General features: G+C 46.3%; 2 protein-coding genes across 6 annotated transcripts in view; both read right to left on the bottom strand.

The window, feature by feature from the left end:
- Positions 1 to 3571: 3571 nt before the first annotated feature.
- On the bottom strand, positions 3572 to 12390 carry SAMD1 (sterile alpha motif domain containing 1). Its single transcript, XM_083726088.1, has 5 exons — positions 11503 to 12390; positions 9411 to 9789; positions 8862 to 8952; positions 6902 to 7010; positions 3572 to 5713 (listed from the first exon to the last, which is right to left on the bottom strand). Exons 1-5 carry the CDS (start codon positions 12247 to 12249, stop codon positions 5555 to 5557), a joined length of 1485 nt encoding a protein of 494 aa, XP_083582214.1. The 5' UTR covers positions 12250 to 12390; the 3' UTR covers positions 3572 to 5554.
- A 5264-nt stretch (positions 12391 to 17654) lies between these two features.
- The window catches only part of PRKACA (protein kinase cAMP-activated catalytic subunit alpha), a 62539-nt gene continuing 54919 nt past the window's right edge, over positions 17655 to 25274 (bottom strand). For all 5 annotated transcript variants that reach the window (XM_083726090.1, XM_083726093.1, XM_083726091.1 and 2 more), the window contains exons 8-10: positions 25125 to 25247; positions 22030 to 22194; positions 17655 to 19915 (exon numbers count right to left, since the gene is read on the bottom strand). In XM_083726090.1, the coding sequence (XP_083582216.1) occupies positions 19790 to 19915; positions 22030 to 22194; positions 25125 to 25247 (414 nt within the window). In that variant the 3' untranslated portion in view covers positions 17655 to 19789. The remainder of the gene's footprint in view (positions 19916 to 22029; positions 22195 to 25124; positions 25248 to 25274) is intronic.

The raw sequence follows: 25274 nt of genomic DNA, 5'->3' as shown, positions 1-25274 counted from the left end.
CACACAGTGGGCAACAACACCACATTCATCTCTAGCTCCTGTACCTTAAAGCTTGGCTGACAGGTGCAGCTGCAGTTTGCGTACTGAAAGAGACTTTTATTTAAGAGCTCGCAACTGTTCCTGCTGCAGTTCACAGAATGATTTGCTGTAGCAAAATGACGTAAAGGGATGCGTGTTTACCTTTTAAGTCCCAATGACTTAAGTGGCACCCTCAGGCTTTTACTCAGGAAATATTTGGTGGAAGTCAACATCACTCTTCCAGCTGTTTGGATAGAATCATTTCCCTCTCCTCCTGTGTACTATTCTGGGAGTTCTTCTGATGCGCACACACCTTGCCAAAATAACCAATTTTTGGGTGTGACATGGTGTGCAGGGGCAAGCTTGTGTGGTGCTTCTGCTGAGGGGCTGGTTAGGTAAATCCCGTCCATTGAAATTTATCAACCAATCTTAGTCACAGTCATCAATTCCAATGGGTGTGCTCTGAGTGACATGTTGGAATGGCACACTGAGCGGTCTCAAAAAGTGTCCTAGCAGCATATATTTTCCCTTGAGTTCCTGTGCAGATTCTCCAACCTACCTACATCCAAACTAATACTATAAAAAATAAAAAATGCTATACCAAGTATGCAGTTCTATTTGTAAAGTGTCTATCATAGCCTACTTTACATAATTTGTATTTGTGCAGCTGGGCCCCCTATACCTTACCCTTAAAAAATTGGTTGTAGCAGGATTTCCCCCCAGGCTTAGTTCTATTTTATTTTTTTGCTTTTTTGCCATTCATTTTTTTTTTGCCAAGACCCACACAAACTATTATTTTGTTCCAAGGAATACAGGCTTTGCCTGGGCAAGGAGTCCTGTTATGGTTGCTTGCCATGCAAAAAGTCCAGTTCAGCATCTTATAAACAGATGCAAGCGTAGTGGATTGATCAAATGGACCCTCTTATGGGAGCCAGGAGTTATTATCCTTTAAACCAAAAGCCTCTGATCTTCCCTCGCCCCATTCCCATCCTCAATATGCAGTTATGTTACTGAAGTCCAGCACAAAGCGCAGCATGCAATCACTTCTCAGGAAGAACGGAATAATAAGTGTGAACTCGACAGTGACCTAATCTGGAACTCCCTACAGTGGCTACCAAGTTGAAAGCAACGAAGGATCAGCACAATGGGAATTCAAAGTCCTTTACTATTTTTTACTGAAGCAGAATCTTTCCTTACACACAGTTATCAGCCACAGAGCTGTTGCTTTCATTGTAAATCTTCTTGGAGGAGGGAGGGGGGAATCAATCCTAATTTATTATCTACTCCCAAAGGTACATTGAAGTCAGAATGAGGAACATAAAGGCTTCAGACAGAGTTCATCCACTTCAGCATCCTGTTTTTGAGAGTGGCTAGACTGCCAGCTGGCTGTCAGAGGTAGACTGCCTCTGAATCAGGCGTGTCCATTTAGTTTATCATGGCAAACAGCTGGTGCTAGACCCTGCACTGGGGCCAGTGGCCATCACGTCATACAACAGCCTTCCATCAGCTGGATGGAAGCATAGTTTTTAAAAAAATCTGTCCTTGGTCTGTTTGTCAGGGGCGGAAGCATGGCCTGTATGTAGGGAAGAGATGGACTCTTGCCGCAACACACACAATTCATCCCTCCCCTCTTCCATTTAATTATAAAGCTTCAAGTATTTTGGCCTTTCCTCAAAGTATTTCAGATGCTTCATTGCTTTGGTTGCCTTTTTGTGTGTGTGTATGCTGCAGGACAATGCATCAGGTCCCACCATTAGCCACGAGGTTAGATACTCGTAGCTAAACAGGAGCAGCACGTTATTGTTTTAAAAGATCAACTTCTGCTTGTAAGCACCACAAACATCGATACCTCTAGTATGCCAGTCCTGAATGAATTTGTTCTGTAGGGATGTTCATCGTTGACAACCCAGCTGCTTTTGGGTTAGTCTCAATTTAAATGCCACATAGTGCTGAAAGTAACTAACAATCCTGTACTCAGCTCTAGGTTCTACTCACTTTGACTGAGCTTATCCCACGGTAAGCAGGTATAGAACTACAGCCTAAGGATCCTCAGAGTGTAAGAGCATCTGTAGGGCCTAAGATGCTGGTGCTGCATTACGGCTTCCATCATTCCTGGCCATGCTGGCTGGAAGCCCAACTTCTGGAGGGCCACAGGTCCTCCATCCATTTTAAGTCAAGGCAGCACATTTGGAAACAGAACAGAGGACATCAGAGGCATCCGTACTTATAGCTCAACCACTTGTAGTCCCAAAGTTGGACAGTTGCATCCCATGTTAATCAGCAAATGCTAGTTGCAATCACTTATTCAGAGGGAAATCTGAAGAATTAATAGGAAAGCTGCAAAGTCCGTTAGAAGCATGTATTTTCTTAATTATCCTCTCTCCACTTCTTTCAGGTGGGTATGTGGGCTTGGATTGCATCACCATTTCCAAGGAGAAGCCCATGAAATATCAAGAATTTCCTTGATATTTCAACCATACATCCAAGGCATCACTGATCAGCAGTTTGAGGAATGACCACTTTGCCAGAGGCCTAGTTGGTGAAATGGCCCTAGAATATTTCCCACTCCCTGCACCCCCATTCGCTTTTCACCACCTGTGACATTGTTTCTGCAGCAACATTGGGTGCTAGACCACACCTGCACCATGATTGAAATTAGAATTTTAAGCAAGTTTAGGGACGTGTCTGTGATTCAGTCTCTGAATAGGTTAAGTAACTGTTATGTATTCAATTCAGGTAGAGCAGAGCTTTCCAAACTCTGTGTAGCGACACCTTAGTGTGTTAATGTGTTGTGCAATTCCTAGCCTTTAAGTGTTTAACTTCCAGTAGCTAGATTAGCCTAGATCAACATAAAAGACTGTGCAATATGTTGTGTCCACCTTTACCAAGGAAACTTCGCCTTTGGATATTTTAGATGTTGAATTAGTAAACACAAGCCCAGTTCACACCTCAGCACAGCCTTAGCCAAGGCCATTCCCCCTGCACAAATTTCCAAAACCTGTATGTTACAACCTGGGCCCATTGCCAACCAGCTTAAGCCTAGATCCCAAAGCACAAATCTGTTTGTTTTTTTTTAAACCACACAACCAGCCAGCACCTTATCTGTGTTTTCATCAGCACACGGTCATGTATATCAGCCCTTAAACTGTACTACAGTATATCTAGGAAGTTAGGATCCTAAAGCCCCTTTCCGTCTTGTCTCTTACTTGAACTAGCCTCTGCTCTGACAGGCAACACAACCTTGTCCCAACCAAGCCTCACAGAGGAATTTTCAAAACACTGCGCTGGAACAGCCTTGCTTGGTTTTGTCCATTCCAATCTACACCTTTCCACTGTGGATTATTAATATCCTCTCCTCTTTCAATAACAATGAAGTAAACGGGCAGCCCAATTCTGTAGCCCTACTCTGTTCCCAAAAGGAGAGCACAAAGAGTTGGAAAAATCACTCCCACTGTTGAGTCATCTAAATTGGTTCCTAAAGCATTTCACCTCCTATGGCAGCTCTTTTGACAACTGGTGGCCAATAAACAGAATACATATTAGAACCCAAAAATCTTGTTGTTTTTTTATTCCCAGCTCTGGACAAAATAGTAGGGTCTAGTGCAATAGGGGGCAACATGCAGCCGGTATGTAAGCCCCTGAGGCACTTTTGTGCTACAACATTGAGAACCTCTGCTTTCAAAGTTCAAACAATAGGTTTCTAGCCCTCATGGTTCCAAATAAAATTTTGAGAACATAAATTCAGTGTGCTCCTGTCTAGCTGTGCATTCCTTTAGGCATGCATGTTGGGTTGTGTCTCGAGCTACGTAAGCTTCTCTGTTTCTGAGTCACAACTAAACAGGGTAGCTACTGTCTATCCACTGATCCTCAAACTGTATTAAGGGCCTGTCTACATTCCAAATTTAAACCAGTTTCAACCCTCATCTGCCACGGCTCTAAAACAACAAATTCTAGGAAGTGTCGTTCTGTAAAAGGGTCTAAGATACTACAAAAGAGTTCTCAGCAGCCTCACCAAAAGGTTTCCATTCCTACAGTTCTTTACAGAAAGCCGTGACAGTGAAACGAGTTTCAAACTGTTTTGTGAAACAGATACTTGCTAAGCAACTGGGGTATTCAAGAGGTGTGCCCTGAAAAATCACCAAAAAAGCTCAGATTTTGTGTTTCTGCCATAGCTAGATCCTCTCCATTTGATGTGCACAAAGAGCCAATTTCACTGTTGTCTTTTTAAACCACCTCCTCTTGCCTTTACAGTATACCTTTGCGGGCTTGGCCTGCTTTAACAAGAGGAGATCCTTTCTTAAGGCAACAAAAACCACCACCCCATTTTTCGTAACTGAGAACAGGGCTGCGGACCATTTCCTTTCCTTGCTCTTTTCAGTCCCCAAAGTGTTTGCTCCACTTATATTATCTGCTATAGAAGCACCAGCTAAACCACCTGGTTGTGAATATACACAGACGACGAGTCATCTGCCTCTGCCACTGCAAAGAGACCTTCCCTAAACCCTAAGTGTTTCATTTTAGACTTCCTGGTGATGTGCAAATGTTACCGCACTTTTTTACCCCAGTTGATTATAGCATTGAAAATTGAGCCAGGACTCCAGAGTTCTGCTCCCATCCCTGGACTAGTCAGAATACATCCCATAAACCGATTAGCAACACCACTAGGTGACATCACCACCCTCAAATAAAAAAGGAGAGAAAAAGAGAGCAGAACTTAGGACTTCCACCTCTTTTTACACATACTTTTGTCCTTTAGACACATGTTCATTTTAGGTGATCCAATACCCCTTCAAGAAAGCTAACAAGTCTGGGAATACTAAACCAATTGGGTTTTTTTCCAGTTTAAATATTTATATTTTTTTTAAAAAATGGGAAGAAAGAAATAATAAAAAGCAGTTGACTCTGGGCAACGACCATGAAAACTGGAAGAAAAGCCTACCCAAACAGAAAAGAGAATAAAAAGATATTTGATTAAAACCTCCTGACACCTTCAGCAGGCTCTATCTTTGTCTTCTTGAGAACAGCAACAAAGGGAGGGGGAGCAGGTAGGACCATCAAGTGCTACTGTGGTTGCTGTTGTTGTGGTGGTAAAGGGGAAGGGGAAAGGGGGGATGCTGAAGCACAAATTATTTCAATTAAACTGCGGCTGGGAAGAGGGACAAAAACCACATCTTTCCACCCTTTCCCAAGAACAGACAATGCACTATGGTAAGTAAAATGCTAGGGTAAGTAACACAGACAGGTTGGGAGAAGGGTGGGATTTGTTTTTTTGCAGCCCTCCCTCCCTGTCTTTCCTATCTCTGGACAATCAGGGTAGAGAAGCCGCAAAGCCTGGGTCATCATTTCTGTCCTCCCCACCATTTTCACAAAAATCTGGCCAAAGTCCTTCTTCCCCTTCCCACACAGCTGCTTCTCTTTGTTTTCATGGAGGCAGAGAAAGGCTGAAATGACTTGAGACAGTAGCGGTTGGCAGAGTCCCCGTTCACTTCTCCCCACCCAAGCTCTCCACACCCTTCGTGAGCTGCGCCCGTCCTCCTCAGCCCATGAAGGAGTCGCCCTCGTCCTCCTCAAAGTGGCACTGCTGCAGCACCTTGATGTGGTACTCGTAGATCTTGAGAGCAGGCCCCAGGCGGATGGAGAGGCCGGTCAGGACATCGGTGCGCTGCATCAGCAGAAGAGACTTCCCATCGATCTCCTGCAGCGGGAGCAACAGAGGCACAAAACATCAGGGCGTTTAGGGCACAGGGACTCCCCCCATTAAGAGACGGAATATAGATCACACACACACACGCTACTTTTAAGAAAGCAATAGTAGAGATCTGTATTAAGAAGGAATCCCCCTCCTCAGTGAACCAGAGGGAAGAAGGGAAGTGTTCCATAAATCTAGACGAGCTTCCAGGTTGCGGGATGGATAGGATTGAATTTATGCACATTTTTTTCCTATCTTGAATGCTTAGTCCTTCCCCATCCTTTTAACACATATTTAATCGTTATCAATTACGATTCATGCCACTGGTTTAACACCCGGCCATCAACCCATTAGGCCTCCAACACAAGTCACCAGGAAATGCCCATCCTAAGCAGAATTTCATATTTTGAAATAGTCACAAGAGTATTTTTCAGTCTTTTCTATCTGAACACAGCGCATAGGAAGCATGACGACACCACCCACTGTTGAGCTTAGGTCGCAACAGGGCCTATGGAAAGGTGGCTTGAAGGCGCAGATGTCCATAGACAGCATCCAGCTGACAAGGTGGGATGCTTCTTGGTGCAGATCCCTGAAGAAGGAAGCCTGACTTTGGCCTTGGTTGGTGCCATTGACAGCTGTAGCTGGAGCAGGCAGAGAGCCTTGCTTATAAGAGGAGAGAGGGCTGAAGGAGCCAAATCCCGTACTAAAGGGAAGAGGCCCATGATGCAACATGCAGAGAGGGATGGGGAAGACATATGCGGGAGAACACTCTGGACCCTTCCTATGAACATAAGCACATATTAAAATAGGATTGCTGAGCTCTAGTAACTTTATTTTTCCTTAAGCAAATAGCCAGTTGGAAGCAATGGTGGGGGGTGGGGGTGGGGAGTAGCAATATGGATAACTGAAACAGATCTCTAATCATTGGTGAGCACCTCTGTTATTTGCAAGGCAGGTTTTTTAGCACGCAAGAAAACCCCATGGTGACTGCTGCTGTGATGTACAATTATATGCACTCTGGCTCGTGTTTTACATTTGACAAAGAGCCCCTAAGCAACTAGGAACTGAGCGTGCACACATGCCAATCCCTACCCTGTTAAACATTCAGTGCCCGTGCCATTCAGGGCCTTTCACTAAAAGTTTCACTTGAGCATTAATCCCCAAATCTTTCACTTGGTATCCCAAGGTTCTCACCTGTTCTTGAAAGGCAGATGCTTGCTCAGCAAAACCAGCTTCTGTGAAATAATCCACAACATCACTCACAGTCCATTCCACTGGGTCAGAAGGCTTCTCCTTCACTGAGCTACAAGGAGAGAGAGAGAAAAGAGAATTCATACCCCAGGCATCCAATGGCCTCCTGATCCACAATGTGAAGGGGACTTCTCACCAGGAGTTAAAAAGAAGAGAGTGCATGCATGGATCCAGAATGGGAGGGGGGGCAGATCATAAAAAGAACCCAACTTGAGCAAGAGACAAGTTTTTCTGTACGGGGCCACCCAAACCCCACCCCAGTAATTTATTATGTGTATTTTTAAACCACACTTCAAATATACTGCAGAAAGGGGAGGGGTTACAAGAATAAAACAAAATGTGAATAATAAAGTCAAATGCCACAAAATGACAGAGAGCAAGAACTTCATCTCAAAAGCTTGGGTAAATAAAAAAACACCTGCTTGGAGCTGAAAGGAAAAATAGCATCTTGTCAGGGAAACACAGAATCATAGAGTTGGAAGAGACCACAAGGGCCATCGAGTCCAACCCCCTGCCAAGCAGGAAACACCATCAGAGCACTCCTGACACATGGTTGTCAAGCCTCTGCTTAAAGACCTCCAAAGAAGGAGACTCCACCACACTCCTTGGCAGCAAATTCCACTGTCGAACAGCTCTTACTGTCAGGAAGTTCTTCCTAATGTTTAGGTGGAATCTTCTTTCTTGTAGTTTGGATCCATTGCTCCGTGTCCGCTTCTCTGGAGCAGCAGAAAACAACCTTTCTCTCTCCTCTATGTGACATCCTTTTATATATTTGAACATGGCTATCATATCACCCCTTAACCTCCTCTTCTCCAGGCTAAACATGCCCAGCTCCCTTAGCCGTTCCTCATAAGGCATCGTTTCCAGGCCTTTGACCATTTTGGTTGCCCTCCTCTGGACACGTTCCAGTTTGTCAGTGTCCTTCTTGAACTGTGGTGCCCAGAACTGGACACAGTACTCCAGGTGAGGTCTGCCCATCTTTGGGCAGAAGATGTTCCATCACTTGCTGGGGAAATAAACTTTCTCTGGTTGCCACCCACCTCACCTCAGTCAGTGAGGCATATCTGGAGACAGATGGCCCTTCAAGTTCCCTTTGAACAGGACCCACTAATGGAATGGAAGCCAGTGCAGCCGCATAGCACAGGCAAAACATGATCCTAACACCCAGTCCCAGGCAGCAATCAAGCAGCTGTATTCTATAGGAACTGCAGCTTCTGAACAGTTTCCCAAGGCAGCTCTATAGACAGTGCATTCCAGCAGTCTATCTTGGAGGTTCCCAGAACATGGGCGACAGAGGCCAGGCTAACAGGAAGCCTATCCCAGCAAACAGGAAGGGAAGGCCCCCATTGAGAGGCACCAATATGGCATCACAGTCACACAAATATGGCAATGTGCAAAGCAGCCTCATGAGGACGTCTAAGTATTTCAACCCCACTGTGCCTGCTTCGGAATCTGAAGGGCAGCAGCAACTCATTTCCTCCAATGAAGGAGGGAGGCAGCTGAAAAAACTTGCAGGACTAACTTACTGCTTCCTCCTCTACTGCCACCACCTCAGCAGCCCCTCATTCACTCTGACAGCAGCTTCATTTCCCAGAGTGTGCAAAAGCTAAGTGCTGCTGTTGCTGCTCCTTCTCTTAAGAACCAGCTGGGGTGAGGCAGCAGCTACAGCTCCTCCCTCATTTCCATAAGCACCAGGGTAGAATGAGGGGCAAGCTTACCCAGATGAAAGCCCTTCTAGATGCAATCAGCCTTTACTCACTGCTGAAGACGTCTTATCTGGTCCTTTTCTAAATAGGTGGTGGCACTGATGGCAGGGGACTCAAGTGTTCTCTCCTTACAGAGGGTCATAGGTGAACTAGCCGTCATTAAACAAATGGGTTTTCGGTGCCCACTCAAAACTTACGTGCAGCTGAAGGGTCTCCCATCTGCCTGGATGCCAGGTCTCCCAGGGGATGAGGGCACAGAGGGCTCAGTACCTGCAACAGCTGGTGACACTGGGAGAAAGTAAGAGAGAGGGAGGGAAAAAAAACACAAATGGGAATGGGCCTGGTTCTCTTACATAGCAATGAGGCTTTAACTAGCTGGTGAATGAATTTGTGCATGTGTATGTGCCTGGAGCCCTTTTGAGGCAGAGAACAAGAAGCCAGTTTTAATTCCCATGGCACAAACACCTGAGAGCCAAAGCCACCTTCCCACAATCCGACCCCCCCACTCCTCATCCACCCATAATACCACTGACCTGGCCTAGGGCTCCTAGGCATAATTCTCAATAGTGAGTTGCACAATGACGCCAGGGGTCTATTTACACTTGAAAAACCTGTGCAATAATCTTATCACCATCTCCAATGGTTCCTCCATTAGGATCTTTTACCATATCCCTCTAGGGCCTGAGTCTCCCAAGAAAAGTCAAGCTTAGCCAACTACTCTCCCCACCCTCCTGCCCACCCTATACCTGCTCTGTCTGGCTGCTGATAGGCGCTGCCATCTTTCTTGCTGCCCCCCAGATGGTGACAGGCACTTTCTCCAGGCCAAGAGGCCTTTGTATGACATTGCTCATTTCCTTCATGGTGGGGACGCTCTGATCCTTTGTTCAAGGGCTGCTCCTCGAGGGAGCGCAGGTCTCTGGTGAGGGCACTGCTGGGTGGGATCTCTTTCCCACCATGCTTGCTGTCCTTACAGTCCCCGTTCACCTGGCCTATCCCAGGTCTGCTGTAGTTGCTGGCCTCATAATCTTGTGCCACCTCTGAACCTTCAGACATGGTGGAGGCTTCATCCTCTTCTTCTTCCTCCTCCTCTTCTTCTTCTTCACCTTTGACCTCCTCACCTGCCTTCTGCAAACATAAAAAGAATACATATATATATATTTACAAATCCAGGCCCTGCTTCCACAGCACCCCAGACTAATCACCCCTGTGTCTAACTCTCCAGGCTTACTCAATGTTGGTGCCTCAAGTTCCTTGTTTCACTTTTATTGACTTTACAGTACTGTCCTACACATAATTGTTGTTAATGGTGCTTACGTCCAGGCTAAGGGTGTGGCCTTTTGCTAAATCCTATGCCAACTTTTCTGGGAGTTAAGTACCACTGACCTCTGTGGCTGTTACTTCTGTCTAGACATAAATAGGATTGCACACTTTGACAACTAACCCAATCTACTTCCAGGTTACAATGTAATTTTACTCAGAGCCATTTCTTGTAATCCTGCTTCAGTTTCCCTTATTTGTTCAAAATGAGTTACTGTACAGTGGTACCTCAGGTTACATATGCTTCAGGTTACAGACTCCGCTAACCCAGAAATAGTGCTTCAGGTTAAGAACTTTGCTTTAGGATGAGAACAGAAATCGTGCTCCGGCGGCGTGGCAGCAGCAGGAGGCCCCATTAGCTTCAGGTTAAGTAAGGACCTCTGGAACGAATTAAGTACTTAACCCGAGGTACCACTGTACTTGGAACCAGCGGTGTTGCTAGTCTTGGTAAAGGCCTCCAAAGTACTACCGAAAAATGCTCAGAGGCTCTTTGAAACACAGCAGGAGCCTTCTAATCCAAGAAGAGATGGAATCAAACTTCAGTCACACCATCCCTCCACTTGGCTTTGTTGGGCGGATCCGCCTAGATTTATGGAAATCTATTGCCATCCTTGTAACAGAAAACTTGCCAAAAATAAGAGAGAACCAAAAGGGGCTTCTTTTTACTGGACTGTAATTGTATTCTACCCTTGATAATTGCTCTGATCCTTACTGGATTGGGTTACATTCCAGAGCTGGTCACCCTCCTGACCAACACCACATGATTTCTCCTTTTCTGCTCCCCCCTCCGCTCCCCGTTTGCATTCGCTGCCTTACTACTCCCACCACCTCCCGACCTTATTTGGAGGTTACAGAACCCTTTAGGTCAAGCACAAACTGACTCTTTGTTCTGTGTTTATACGGAGCCTGGCACGGCCTGAGTTTGGCGGGGGGGGGGGCGAGGTCAGAGAAGGGGCCACTGTCCAGGGCCCGTCGTGCATCCTCAACGCCGCACAAATGTCACCGGAGGGCCGCGCGCGCAGGTGAGCGGAGCCCCTCCGCACGCACGCCCGGGGGTAGTTCTTACCCGCTCCCCAACTCGGCCCCGCAAGTTCCCCGCGGACCAGGCGGAGTTGTGCCATCCAGCGGCGGCCTTTCCGCTCACCTTCCCACAATACTTCGGAACTGCACGGGAGAATGTCGCCCCGTCGAAGCCCAGGCACCAATCGTGGCGCCCCCTCCCGTGCCAAAGCGATTTGATTGGGCGCTGCCCATAACTCTTCCTCCCAGACACACGCACACCTGCGCGAGCGCCCGCTGACAACATTCGGGGGGCTGGGCGCCGTCTGCCCTCCCCGAAAGCGGCTCCTCTCCGCCGCCCGCCCCCCCCCCCCGCGCCCAGTATTCGGGCGCCCCCTGCGCGCGCACTCCTCCGCTAGGTCCGTTTCCGTCCTGGGGAAGCTCACCTGTTCCCCTCAGCCCGTGCGCCCCCGCCGCCCCGCCCCCACCCCTCCCCCCGCGCGCGCCGCGGCAGCCCCTCACCTTGTTCCTGTAAGCCCTGGCGCTGGGCGCCCGGGCCTGCGCGCCTCTCTCCGCCCTGGGCAAGGCGACGCTGTTGCCGCTGCCGCCCCCGCCCCCGCCGCCACCCAAGCGGGTCCTCTCCAGCCGCTCCTCTTGGAGCAGCCCCTGCGCTCGGCCTCGAGTCACTCGGCCGCCCCCCGGCGCGGCGCCGTCGCCGCCCAAGTAGCGCACAATCTCTCGCAGGCTGACGGGGGAGGGCTCCTCCGGGGCGGGGGCAGGCGGCGGCGGTCGCTCCCGGCCGGTCCGACGAGGAGGCGGCGGCTGCGGCGGTGGCGGCGGAGGTGGCGGCGGCGGCGGCGCGGCTGGCTCCGCGCGGGGCGCTGCACGCTGGGAGGACCGGGGCGTCGCGGTGGCGGCGGCGGCGGCGGCGGCGGGAGCGCTGGGCGGGGAAGTGCGGGCCGTCCGCTGCGGGGCCGCGGGGCTGGCGGCGGGCGTTCCGCCTCGCCGAGGCGGCTGGACCCGCGCAGCGTTGCGGTACGAGATGCTTCCCTTGTAGCTGACGCGGAGCACGGCGCGCTGCTGGATGAGCTTCTCCAGCTCGGCGCGGGTGCGCTCCGGCTCCGGGCCGTGCCGCCGGCGCACCATGCGGCAGATGCGCTCCAGGTCCGGGCGCGCCTTGCGCGAGCGCAGCGAGTCGATGGTGTCCAAGATCCACTCCTGGTAGCGCGGCGCCTCCTGGCCCGGGGGCGGCGGCGGGGGCCCGGCCATGGTGTTGCCGCCTCCCCCGGGGCTTCGCTGCCCCCGTGCGCCGCTCCGCCTTGGCCTCAGCTCTTGCCCGCGCGGCGCCAACTAGACCCTCCGCCCGGCAGGCGCTGCTGCTGCTGGAAGCGGCGGCGCGCGGGCTGGTCCGGGCAGCGCGAGCTCCTCCCTCCCCTTCCCCCAGCCGCACGCGCCGCCGCCTCCACCACCGCCCGAGCGGGACCCGCAGCCGCTTAAGGAGGCGCTGTTGCCTCCCGTAGCCTCCCTACACTTGGCGGCTTAAGGTGGAGCAGGAGAATTCGCGGCGTCCCCTTAGCGGCCGCGCCGGCTGGAAAGGGCGCTCTCTGGCCGCCTCAGGCAGAAGTCAACAGCAGGAATCCGGCGACTACATAATTCTTTTTTAAAAAAAAACAGCACTCGCTGGCTGTTCCATTTATAGCAGCAGGAGTTTCAGCGGCGGATTTCAGCGGAAAGTGGAATAGAAGTTTTCCCTTCAGCCTGCAACGCTTAGCTTTCCTCTCAAACGCCCGTCTTCATTTGCCCAGTTTACGAACCTGACCTCCTCCTAGTCCACATTTATTCACTCAAAACTACGGCGGTCAGCGTCCACGCCCTTGCTTAATCCCGATCGCTGAAGGTTTGTCCTGCCTGCCCCTGTACACTTGTATTTCCTGACTACAGCAGATAAATGCGAGCGCTGAAATATGGAAGGAGATCAGAACCTCTATGTTTTGCTTTGTGTGTTTTTCAAAAGGCGGCTGTAAAGAGAGGAAAAATGTCCCTCCCAGCCACCACTCCTTCACTTCCTATGACATTTGCTTTTGCAGCCCTAGGCTACACCATTAAGGTTTCAGTTCTGTGCACAGAGAATCAAGCTCCACTGAGCATAGTGAGACTTGCATCCAAGTAAATACACAGAGGTCAGACTGAACTGAACTCTTGCGGTTGTCACAACCAGTTGTCCTCTGGTCACACTAGGATGTCCTACTGTAAACTCTCACAGTCTTGGGTCCTCTGACTCTTGTTCTCATACACTAGAAATGTTAGAAAGGAGGCCCTTAGATTTCCAATATGTTGCATTTTGATTACTGTACTCTTCTTTTTGGCCAGGACCCCAGAGTTTATGATGCGATGACATAACAAAACATAAGCTGCTAAAACATAGTTTAAGAGGATAAGTAGGATCAGAAAGGGGAAGCTTGTACCTGTTTCTATTATGGTTAAGCAATTAATTCTAACAGTTGGATTCCCCCCTCCCCACAGCCCCAGAAGTCAGAATCTAAGCAATGCTAGGAATATTGACTATTGAATTTCAAAGAGATGATACAGGAAATCTGCAGTAGAGTGAATGAGGCCTTGAGTATATTTTCTCTGTACTTATGTACAGGGCTGTGAAATTTTCACAAGATGCCAAAGGCTAGCACACCACACTGTTCATTTATTTGTGAACACGAGTTGCACTAAAGCATATCCATAGTAAATAGTGTGGTAGTTATTGTTCACGTAAAAGTCAGCAGTGCACATCAGCACCACCAACTTAAGCTATGTCTGGTTGAAGTCAGTGCTATTGTCCATCTTCTCTACCTGCTAATTACTCAAGTCTTGACCAAGCTGGACCAATCTTCATCACAGTCACTCTGCGGCTAAGCTACTACCAGCCCTTGGGTAGTGCTAGCTTGCAGAGGAAGGGCAGTGCTGCAAAATGTTGTGTACGCTCCACTTTTCAAGCTGTAGGCCCTTGCACAAAAGGGGAGCTACTACCAGGCATAGGGGAACCCCAAGATTTGTAGCAATACAAAAAAAAAAAGGTGGAAAAAACCCAATGGAAGGAAATCTCAAAGCCGACCAATGAGAATAGCATGCTCAGGAGCCAGAGACTGACTAACTGGTTTGAGGGAGGGAGTGGTTGGAATATTTAATAGCAGCACTCAGCACTGCATCATATTGTTGCAGCTCCAACTTCTATATATATTTCCAACAATATATCGCAATAGCATGGCCAAGAATTAGAATACAGAGGCTACGTAAATAGGAGCAGGCTCGGTTCTCAGTGAGAGATGCGTTGAATGCCTATGCAGAGTGCAGCAACCTACTGAAATATATAGTAGATGAGTTCCTGCAGTACACTGACCATCATAAGAGAAATACAGTAGTGATCTGCTTTATGTCTGGGACAGGAGCAAGAAGAGGGGGAAAGTTAATAAGGGATCCTACAGAACAGAATCCCTTCCTTGTTGATTTTGGGGGAGAACAAAAGCATCTGCTTTGTATGTAGGTCCCAGATGTAATCCTTGGTGGCTTAAGGTAGGACTGGGAGGAAACCTTGCATCAAAAACCCTAGAGAGCCACTGCCAGCCAGTGCAGATAGTATTAAGCTGGATAAACCAATGATCTGACTCAATCAGGTAGCTTTCTATGGCCCCAAAAGCAAAATGGGTAGAATAAATTGCACAGCCATGCTAAGTTACCATGAGTTTTAACATTGTGCTATAGACTACTTCTATAAGTTGAGGACAGCTGATAAGGATATGTTAAGATCAAGTGGGTAGCTTTCATGAGTTACGGTATATTCCCAGTTCCAACATATTGCAATTAGGGCAGAATAACAGGGTTTTGTGTCTTCTTAGGCTGTACCTGTTTAACTCAATACTTTCCCCAATGCTAATCCTGTGAGAATTTCCAGTCCACCTCAAATCATAGTTTTTCCAGTTATGGCACAGGTAACACAATTTAGCAGTAATGTGGATTGTGGGAAGCAGTGGCTTTGATCCACCCCCATTACTGATGGGAAAGAGGCACTGGAAAGGGAAGCGATATGCCCATGTTCACAAGCTGAGTCAGTGAGAGGAAGTGGTCAGGAATGAACTGCCTTCATGCCATCTCTTTTTCAAGCCCTCCTCCCTTCCAGAGGTGGGAATAAAGCACTGTAGCTTTCAGTATATTTTGAAACTACCAGTCCACTTGTTTTACTTTAAAACTCCCAGTGTGTCAAACGAATGATCTTTTCCAAACCGAAGCATTTGTGCCCTCCAGAGAGATTTCAAGAGCAACCGCCTTGAAAAATTGCAGTAGCATTTTTGTTACTCTTAACATCTCTCATTTGTGGTTTTCCTTAAAACACCAAGGTTCAAGAATTCCAGTATTTGCTGGTAAGCCAATGCAAGGTTTCCTGGCATCATGAACAGAGATAAGAGTATGCCAAATGTAGCATTCCTCCTGAGTATACAACTTTAACATATATACACATCAGTTATCTAAACCTTATGTAAAAAGGATATTATGCAAGTCAAATGGCCTGAAGACTACACACACACAAACACACACACATACAGATTAATCCAACTTGAAGATACCTAAACAGCTGATACAATTGGAGTATGATTCCTTACATAGGGCAACAGAGCCTGTCTTACGTGACAGGAAAAGGGGCAAGTTGCGTTAACAAGCCTGTGTTTGAGAGATTTAACTTTGTGCTTCTGGGTTTTCAACATTCTCTAGTGTTATAGTGTCTTTTGTACCAACTTTCTTGCATAGCAGCCATGAGTTGTATGTGGACATATCGAGAGGCCGCATGGTGTCAGACAGCTCCGAGAAGCTGCAAGAACTGTAGGCAGGCTCACTGGCCTACAACTTCTGCACCCTGTTAGCTTCAGAACGCTGGGGATCACTGTTAACCAAGTGCTACCCTCCTGAGCAAGACTTTGCTCATCACCAGATGTGGCCTCCTTGCCTGACCACATCATGAAGAGAAAAAAATGCTCAAACAATGGTGACCAGACAGGGTATCAGAAGGCTATTCAAGAGGGAGACAGGTACGTTTGAGAGATGAAAAGTGGTTTGAGAAGGGCTTCAGTTCCCATGTGTACACACACACACATTTTTGTCCCACTGCCATCTCTGGTCAAAAAGATTTTGCAGTTTTTGAAAGTAATACCACAGCTATTAACCGAAGGTGAAAATGGAATTCCACTTTCAAACTGTCTTCAACATTGGGGGAAAGTGGAGTGAACGAACTACAGTGTATCTGGGTTTAGCTAAGAAAATTAAAAAAGGAACCAAAAAGGATCCCATAGCTGTTTTCATCTCCAAGAAGTCTTACCTCTATATGAACTGGGAAAGCAGCTAGCATGCTTCAACTCAAGTTGCATCCCTTTGCTGTTCAGTCCCTAATGCTTGTTATTCTCAGAATGACCCATTCACTTTTAGAACAGTTCACCCTAGTTTTCCAGTGCACCTCATTCCATCACTTCACTTGAGCAGACATCTCTTTAGAAGCCAAATTCAGTCGAACTAGAACAAGAAAGGAGTCTTGTAGCAGCATGAAAAACTGCTCTAGCATCCTAGCTAGCTAATGCAACACAAATAAGTTAGTTTGTAATGTGCCACAAGCTATTGGTAGGCTGTCACTTTTTCAAGCCAAGCCTGAAAATATGTACATAGAAAAAGCAAAATTTAGATTAAGGAAAAAAGTGACATCATAGCCAACTACAGTTGCCATACATCTTGCTGATAAAGTTCTTTAACTATGACCATAAGCAGAGACCCCAAAAGCAAAACACAAATGTCCAGAGACCTTGCAATATAGTTGTACCTCTGGAGATTAATACAATTAGTTTTCTCATAGACTGTGTTGATAATGGTTGATCTCTTACAAGAACAGGAATGTCTGTGTACCAGTAAAGTGGTTTATATTTTGTCTGCCCAACTTTCAATGGCCTTGAATGGATGGATTTTGTACTAGGAGACTTTGTACAACACTAAAGTTCATTACGTAACTTGACATGTGACATTTATTTCATATACAAATAGTGTATTCTTTTGTAATCAGCAGGGTAGGAGCTTTCTATAAATATCAACATTCTATGGCAAATTATACACACACACACGTCCAGTGAATCTGGCAATTGTGGAATGCTGGTGTAAACTTTAGGTAACAGACACATGATCCCATTTTCACAGCTATTTGATAATCTTAACTTTCCATCTTTAAGATGCTAGCAGAATTCCCACAAACTAAAAATTAAATAGACTCAAAATATCACTTATATTGCTATTGCATTATTGATTGGCTAGTAAGTGAAAACTAGCTAATCCATTTTGTTAGCTGACCTCCTTAAAGTTGATCAGGACAGACAATACCCTCAATCTATGTACCTTCAGGCATGGCAATTAAACCGTAGGTAAAGAATCTCACTGTGTCAGTGGCAAATGTAAGCACACATACTGCTCTCTAAGAAGATATATTCCACAACTTCCCATCCAGTGCCATCATTTAGCACCTGTCATTTGGAACGACCAAGTACTGTCTACTGTATTAGCGTTCAAACGTCTCAATGTCATCACAGCCCCTCGCTTTTTCCTCTTCTCCACACCACCCTGTCTTAAGTCACGCTTCAGAAATAAAAGTTCAGGTCTTTTTTTTTAAACAAAACTTTATTGGTAATAGTTTCAAATATGTTTACAACAAAGCACACTGTTAAAGAGGAAGTAGGGTTTGTTTTTTTCTCAGTGAAACAAGTTTTGTTGGATTACATAGAAGTGTTTTTTTCTGAGGCAGGGAGCTGGTGGGTATTTTAACTCCCGCTGTCTCCCCAACCCAACATAGAAGAGGCCAATGAGCTATTGGTGGGAAGAGGACGACGAGGAGTTGGAGGGGCAAGCAAAGCTTGCCTGCTCCTGACAGCGCTTCTGTATGTGTTATATGTCATCTATCAATCTAATGAAGACTGCTTTGCTCCCCAGCCACAGAAAGAAAACAAAAGAAAACTAAACTGGTGAATATAGAGTGTGTTTGGAGTGGGGTAGGTGAAGACAGAACACAAAGAGGCATTGCATTGGAAAGGGAGGGGAAGGAAAGAGTCGGAACAAATTAAATGGAGAGAAATGGGCTCCCCCGCCTCATCTTTGAGTCACAGCTCCCTCCGCATCCATGAGAAAAGACTCTAATAAAACAGATGCCACCTCTCATTCCCTAGCAGAACTGCAGGTCAAAATGGAATGGGCCTTCCCAACACTTTCGTTTCTAAGCCCCTACCCCACCTCCGTTTACACCGGGATTTACATTTTCCACTCCCTCCTTACTGTCTTAACATTAAAAAAAACCAAAACATAGCAGGCCGATGGAGCCCTTAAGGACCGGTGCAATGGAGTCTCCACCAACAGACTGGAAAGATCCTTGTATTACAAAAACAGATGTCGGAGGTTGGAGTTGGGAAGGGTAGGATCCTAGCAGCCAATGCATTTTGCCTGCGACGGTCAAGCTCTATCTACATGGACTTTCTCCCACCCTGATGGCTCACCAAACGGGAGAAGCCCCTTTGAACCATGGCAACTAGCTAGAGTCTATCTGATGTTTCACAGGGTGGACTAGATCCTGCTTGTTTCTCTTCCGTTCAGGCAGATGCTCCAAGAGTTGCCTGAAGTGGGGAAACTCATGTTGGGACATTTGGATTGGAGGGTGGTGGTGATGGGGAGACTAGGGGAGGGAGAGAGGGAGAGAGAGAGGGAGAGGGAGAGGGAGAGGGAGAGAGAGAGAGGGAGAGAGAGAGAGAGAGAGAGAGAGAGAGAGAGAGAGAGAGAGAAGGGGTGTGTGCACATTTAAGAAAGACAAATTGAGACAAGCTTCTTTCTCTCAGTATGCCTTTGCCAGCTGGCAACCAGTCACTGCTCCCTCCTACAGGTGTGAAAACTATTGCCCCCTTCTTTCCCCCAAAATAGGGAGACAAAGATTGGAAATAAAGTGTTTTTCTATCCAAAAAACACACACAAATTCTTCATGCTAAAACTCAGTTGTTTTTACAGAGTTAAAATTCCGGCTGAATTTAATTTAACGGTGCGGGAGACAGAGCGTATAAAAAAGCACTGTGCCCTGCCTAGACTTTTAAAACCCTTTTTTATAAAGCCAGTCAACTATTTCTTTAAACTTTTTATTTAAAGATAATAAAAAGGGCCTGGAAAGGGGGGGGGAAACTGATAAAAGGACAGGAGTTGTCCCATAGGGGAAGGCGAGAGGGTGGGGCCATTAACCTGTTCAGTGCTGGTCTACACACCAAAGTGCTGTGTGGATGTGGTTATTTCTTGCCCTAACCACCCCCCTTCCAGAAATTCTTGCAATGCCCCATGAACCAGACCTTTCATAGGGGGTGATGAATGGCAAATATATCCCCTTTCCCCTAAAAAAATAAGAAAATAAAATAAAGCCACCAATAAACCAGGGACTGTCCAATTAGGGTTTGTGTGTGGTAGTGGTGGGGAGGGGGATTGGAGTCAATATGAGGAGGAAGGGAATTTGTTTAAAACCTGCCTGAGAGTGGCTGGGAGCCACCTTACAGCTTTCAGAGGGAGGTGGATGGATGGCACTCCGACTGCTGCCTTTTCCACAGCTTCAAAATGAACTCCCCTTTTCTCTCTTCTGCCCTAACAGATTCAGGTGAACCCCAACACTCTCCCACCTCCCCAAATTAACATATAGGCAAGGAACTCTGGCCCTTGGGGCTGATCAAATCCAGCCCTTCCTTTTCCTGGGCACACAAAGCAAGGGGGACTGGCCCTAAAATTCTGCAAACTCCTTGGCGCACTTCTCACTGATGGACACCCGGATCTCCTCTTCCTCGTAGTCGTCAAAGTTACTTGTGTCGCCGGGGCCTTTGCACTTTGGTATAAAGGGAGCTTCCACCTGTGGAGGGGAGGGGACAAAGCGAGGAGTTATTAGGGGTTGTGTCTGCATGGGTTTAGGAGAGAGAAATGATACCATTCGCTGTGAAATTGGGCTCCCTGCGGGGTTATTGGGTTTACGCCTTCTCAGTTTAACCAGAAACAAAAATAGGTGGGCAGGGGAGAGAGAGAGAACACATGTCATACAGGGGAACCTCAGGGTTGGGGGGCAAATGTACTCCTCTCTGACCTGTGGGACCCTTCCCAGACCACACACACCTCCCTGGCCCCACTTGCCTGACTGGAATAGGTCCTTGGGCTCTGGTAATACCTCTTGCTTGCCTGGATGGAAGGCAGAGGGTGGGTGGGTGTGCGCGCGCAGGCATCTGTAGAAAGGAGCCTATTGCACAATAAAATTCACATCCACTGCTTTGCTCACTTTGGCTTCTGGCTTCACCCACCATCAGCATGTGGTCCCTGGAAGGCTGCCCAAAAGGGAATGTGGCCCTTGGGTACAGCTGAGCCTATTCCACAGGCAAGGAGAGCGACATGAGCTCTTCCTCACTCATAGCTTGAGCCCACTAAAGGGCAAGCCTGTGCTTTTTAATCAGGTCCTTGACTGCTTATCTCTCAGAGGGGGCTGAAATCTTCTTTCTGAGTATCAAAAACGAGTTGGCAGGAGAGGGGAACAAAACTTTCCCCTTCTTTACCTTGCCACACTTGGGTTACTTTAATCTCCTTTCCCTTTATCCCACTCTACTTCCAGTACTGGAACTGGTTTGGGGGGAAATAATCTCAAAGAAACATTATACACCTATAGGCGCGAGGCAAAAATGTTCCTTTTTAACCAGGCCTTTGATTGATTTGATTGACATCCTATGCCCTTTTAAAATGTTTTGGTTTTTGTTTTGCTTTTTTTGTTTTGTTGGGGTGTGTTTATTGGGTTGTTGTTTTTATTTTGCTAATGTGTTTTGTGGTTTTTTATTTTTATTTTGGTTTGTGAACCACCCTGAGACCTCTGGATATAGGGCGGTATATAAATTCAATAAATAATAAAAAATTATAATTATAATAAAACAAAAAGGAAAAGGGTGGATGGAGTAGCCCTTGATTCCCTTCCTTGTATGCCCACCCTGACATAAAACATGGCTCTCCCCACACCTGCACGTTACAGGCAAATGGGCAGGTACAGACTGAACAAAAACACACGTCTTGTTTGGCCCTGAATCAGGCCCAGCCAAAATGGAAGCTGTACCTACTGACCCCTGCCTTGCTGCTCAGCTTCCTCCTCTCAGCAGAGATGCATTTAATTGGGCCTGCTATTTTCCCCCAGTTTAGGAGGAACTGAAACTTATAACCTTCATCTCCAGAATATTTGCAAATTAGGTAGGCAGCAGAACTAAGAGTGAACACAGTCAACGACATCATCCTATCCTCCCTCCCTTCAGCTTTTTCATACAAAGGGGTTTCTCAGCCTTGCCCGCTCCTCATGTTCTATGGGCAATTACTTTCATTTGGCCATTAGCAGATCCTATACCAGGAATGGCACTCCAAATTGTGCTGGATTCAAACTCCTGACCAGCAAGGTGGGAGCTGGAGTCTGACAACACCTGGAAGGCTGCAGGCTTATACCATGGAAAGCAGCAAGTGACCAGAGAAGGTTTTTAGCATCCAGATGCCATTAGCAGCTGTGGGGCTGAAGCTTTCAATCAAATTCGCAAAGGGAAGGTCTAAGAGAAGACATGATGATTTCCAACACAGCTGCAACAGTGGATTTAACTAGATCCTGGGATCTTTTCACAGATAACTAATAATCACAATATGTCCCGAGATCCCATATCATTAATATTGGGCCTGCAAGTTCCACTGAAGTGTAAGAGCTGCACCACCAGGAGGTTTTCTCAACACTGAGATAAGCTTTGTGGGTGGGGGGCTCTCTTGTTTGTGAGCTATACACTTCCAAAAGGTGATATGCATGTTTGGATGGCTTTGTGTACCAGCACTACACACCCACAGTGAGTTGGCATTACTTCTCTGGCAGTGTGATAGTGGAAACCTTTGCTTTGGAAATAAGGCTGTGGGCTGCCACCACAAGCCGCCCCCCTCTTCTGACTGCACCCTGCTACTTCTCTTTACCTTCCGTTGGTAGATGGCAATCCAATCAGTAGTAGCAAACCACTTGTGGTTCTTGATGTCATTGACTCCATTTTTGAGGTTGCCAAAGCGTTTGGTGAGGTCTACCTGGAGTAAGTTACGCAACAGGTCCTTCAGGTCTGAGCTGAAGTGAGACGGGAAGCGAACCTGGGTGCAAGGAGGCAGAAGCCAAGAACAGGTTAATCTCTCTGCCTTCCAGGAGAAATCTGACAGCCGCAGGGAAAGGTCAGGAAGTGAAATTCATTATGCTCTGTAGCCAAAGCACTAATTCACCATATGTCTGCAATTGCAACATCTACCACAAAACTGGGGCCTTGGGAAGTTGCACCCATGCCCTGCTTGAGGACTTCCCATATGAATCTGGTTGGCCACTGTGAGAACAGAATCTAGCAGGCTCTTATGTCCTTAAATGTTAACATTGCACATTCCCACAAATCCTAGAATTTATTCTAACAAGAACTTCTAGCTGCCACAGAGACAGAGATGTGCATATCCCTCTGGAAACACTCTAAACACAAGAGGGACAGAAGGAGGGCTTTTACTGGCACACTTGGAACGCTTGCCTCTCTCTCTTTAAACTGATTTATAACTTCTGAATTAAAAAAAAATGGTCTGACTGGCTTGGCACAGGAGCTGCTGAAAGAGAGAAATTTACATGCACACACAAATGTACAACTGACGCAATGTCCCCTGGATTACTTTTTAAAAACTGAAAACAATTTAAGAAGCAGTTTGGCAAAAGAAGTTGACAGCAAGAAAACCCTTAAAAATAATACAGGTGCTCTTTGCGCTTGCTTCTCAACAATGTATCTCACCTAAATGAAATTCAGGGTGGCTAGTGGGTTTGAAGATCTTCAATCAGAAGCCCTAGGAGCAAACGCCCTAAGAAAAAAGCACTGGCAAAGTGGCTATATTTATTTTACTTGTGTATTAAATTTATATACCACCCTTCATCCAAAGATTTCAGGGCAGTTCACGTATATGTGCTTACTGTAACCTACATTTTGTTCTACCACAGAAAGATATTAGATAGATAAAAAGGTAGAATGTTATCAGGCAGAGATTAGTAGGGATGTGGTGCTAGGTTATGCACATATTTACACCATAGTTTTTAAAGGGGCTTAAGGCATTAGGCAATGTGATTCTATGAAGCAATGAGGATCCCCAAGCAATGCTCTTAGTTTTCCTTGGCAGGGGGGTGGAAACAGATGAATCAGTTTGAAAAAAATCTGGCTCAAATCTGTAGTGTAGACATGCCCTATATTTAAGTACATTTAGTGTACCAGTTTAAATGTAAGACTGGAATTTTATTACCAAGATCAAATGTAAGTATCACAGAGTCCGGTTTAGCCTCTTCTCTTAGTATTGTGAAAGGAGCTACTTCTACCCAGATTCCCTTTCTCTTTTAAGCAGAGCACCTAATCTTGATTAATGGTTACTTGCTATTCATTCTGCTGAGATCTGTGCTAGACTGTCATCATGACCAACCGTGTTTAACCCTCAGTCATTATTACTTGGATGACTTATCTAGCCCACCTCACAGAGGTGCACAAGTATCATCAGTTTCTTTTGCAGAGAGCCAAACCTGATCAAGCGCCTAACATTTTGACTATGTTTTTTAAATGCAACCTTAGCTGAGCTGTTCTGATGCAAGAACCTATCACAAACAAGGTTCTGGGAGCTTTTATATTAATTCAACTAGTTAAAAATAATGCCTCATGCCCAACTGTGATACTAAGTGCTAATAATAATGATAATAATAATAATAATAATAATAATAATAATAATAATAATAGTATCACAGCAATCTTAACAAGGACAAATCATTTGCTGAAGGACATTGTGGGGATCCATAACACACCTGCACAAATTTCAAATCCAAAGTAAACTGCGGTCAGTGAAACAGAATAACTGTTATTCACAATGCATGTTTATTCGTCAACAATTAGTTGACTCAGTAAAAGATCTTAGGTGTTGCTGAGAAAGGCTGGCTCAGCACAGCTCCTGGCCTAATAGCCTGACTGAAATGGCAACTTAATACTGATTATTTTAGCATTAACCACCTGAGAAATCAAAGTTGGCAAGTAGAGCCCAGTGAAAATTCATAGGATAAATGGCAGGGAAGGGAGAAAAGGACAGCTGGACTCAAAGAGAGCATGCATGTTCTGGAGCAGCAGAGCAAGAGCAAGCCCCAGCCATCTGAAAGCTAGCATGCACATATATTCACTGATCTCCATTACTTTTGTTTAATTTTCTTGGGTGGGGGAGATGTTCCTTTGACATCACACATTTTCCTGAAAAGCTCTTCCAACACTGCCCTGCCACACCTCACTCCTTTAGGCCATGTTACAAATTCTAAGAGCAATATTCTGAAAACTCACAGTGTTGCAGTTACAGAGAGCTTGAGTTGCATGTCTCCCCCTTTCCGCAGTTTTACTCTGTTTAACTTATAAAACTCCACTTTGTGCTTTTCTGATCTTTTTTGTGCTGCTCGGCCTCACATTACTGTAGGAGTCTCACCTGGGAGAACTGCCAAGTATTACAGACACTGGAATTCTAGACTCAGAAAATCCATATTCCACTTAGCCTGTAGAATTCTTCAACTAATTTCTTCTTCACACTGAAGACTAGAGCCTTAAGTTTGTTTAAAGTATACGAAATTTGAGACTCAGTATTCAAATGAAGCCAACAGATCTGCCTCTTTCCTCAAAATAAGGTCAGACTGTGAATATAACTTCAACCATCTAGATTTCCAGACATTTTTTCCTGTGGTGAAAGCTGCAAGCAGCACCAAAAAATAGCTGGAAGATTTGCCAAGAAAATACAGAGGGGGTTTCCGTTCACAGTCTGCTGAATTCCACCTACTCCAACATTTATTTGGCAGGTAAACACAGCAGGTCCATGCTTCACCGAACATTATAAATGTATGCACTGTATACTGTGAGCTATCTGGAAATTTCTAACACGCCTTCTAGGGAAGTACTGCATTCTCTCCATGGGCAAGATGGTCTACATATTGTAATATATATTTGTAATATCCTGTACCCAGCATGCAAGCCTCTATGCTGAAATATTACCTTCCCAGAGACAATCTTCTCATATATCTGAATGGGCTGGTCTGCAAAAAATGGGGGGTAGCCGGCTGCCATTTCATAGATGAGGACACCCAGGGCCCACCAGTCCACAGCTTTGTTATAACCCTGAAACAGGAAAGCAGGCTCAGATCA

Source organism: Podarcis gaigeae, assembly GCF_964106915.1.
Source record: "Podarcis gaigeae genome assembly, chromosome: 2".
In the NCBI taxonomy this organism is placed as follows: Eukaryota; Metazoa; Chordata; class Lepidosauria; order Squamata; family Lacertidae; genus Podarcis; species Podarcis gaigeae.
This window is presented reverse-complemented; position numbering and strand designations above follow the sequence as displayed.

Excerpts from the sequence above, each read along its gene's own strand:
- SAMD1 (XM_083726088.1), bottom strand. The coding sequence starts at position 12,249 with ATGGCCGGGCCCCCGCCGCCGCCCCCGGGCCAGGAGGCGCCGCGCTAC. Across the intron at positions 7,011-8,861 it reads GGGAGACCCTTCAGCTGCAC|CTCAGTGAAGGAGAAGCCTT; the intron begins GTAAGTTTTGAG and ends CTCTCCTTGTAG. Across the intron at positions 5,714-6,901 it reads CATCTGCCTTTCAAGAACAG|GAGATCGATGGGAAGTCTCT; the intron begins GTGAGAACCTTG and ends CTCCCGCTGCAG.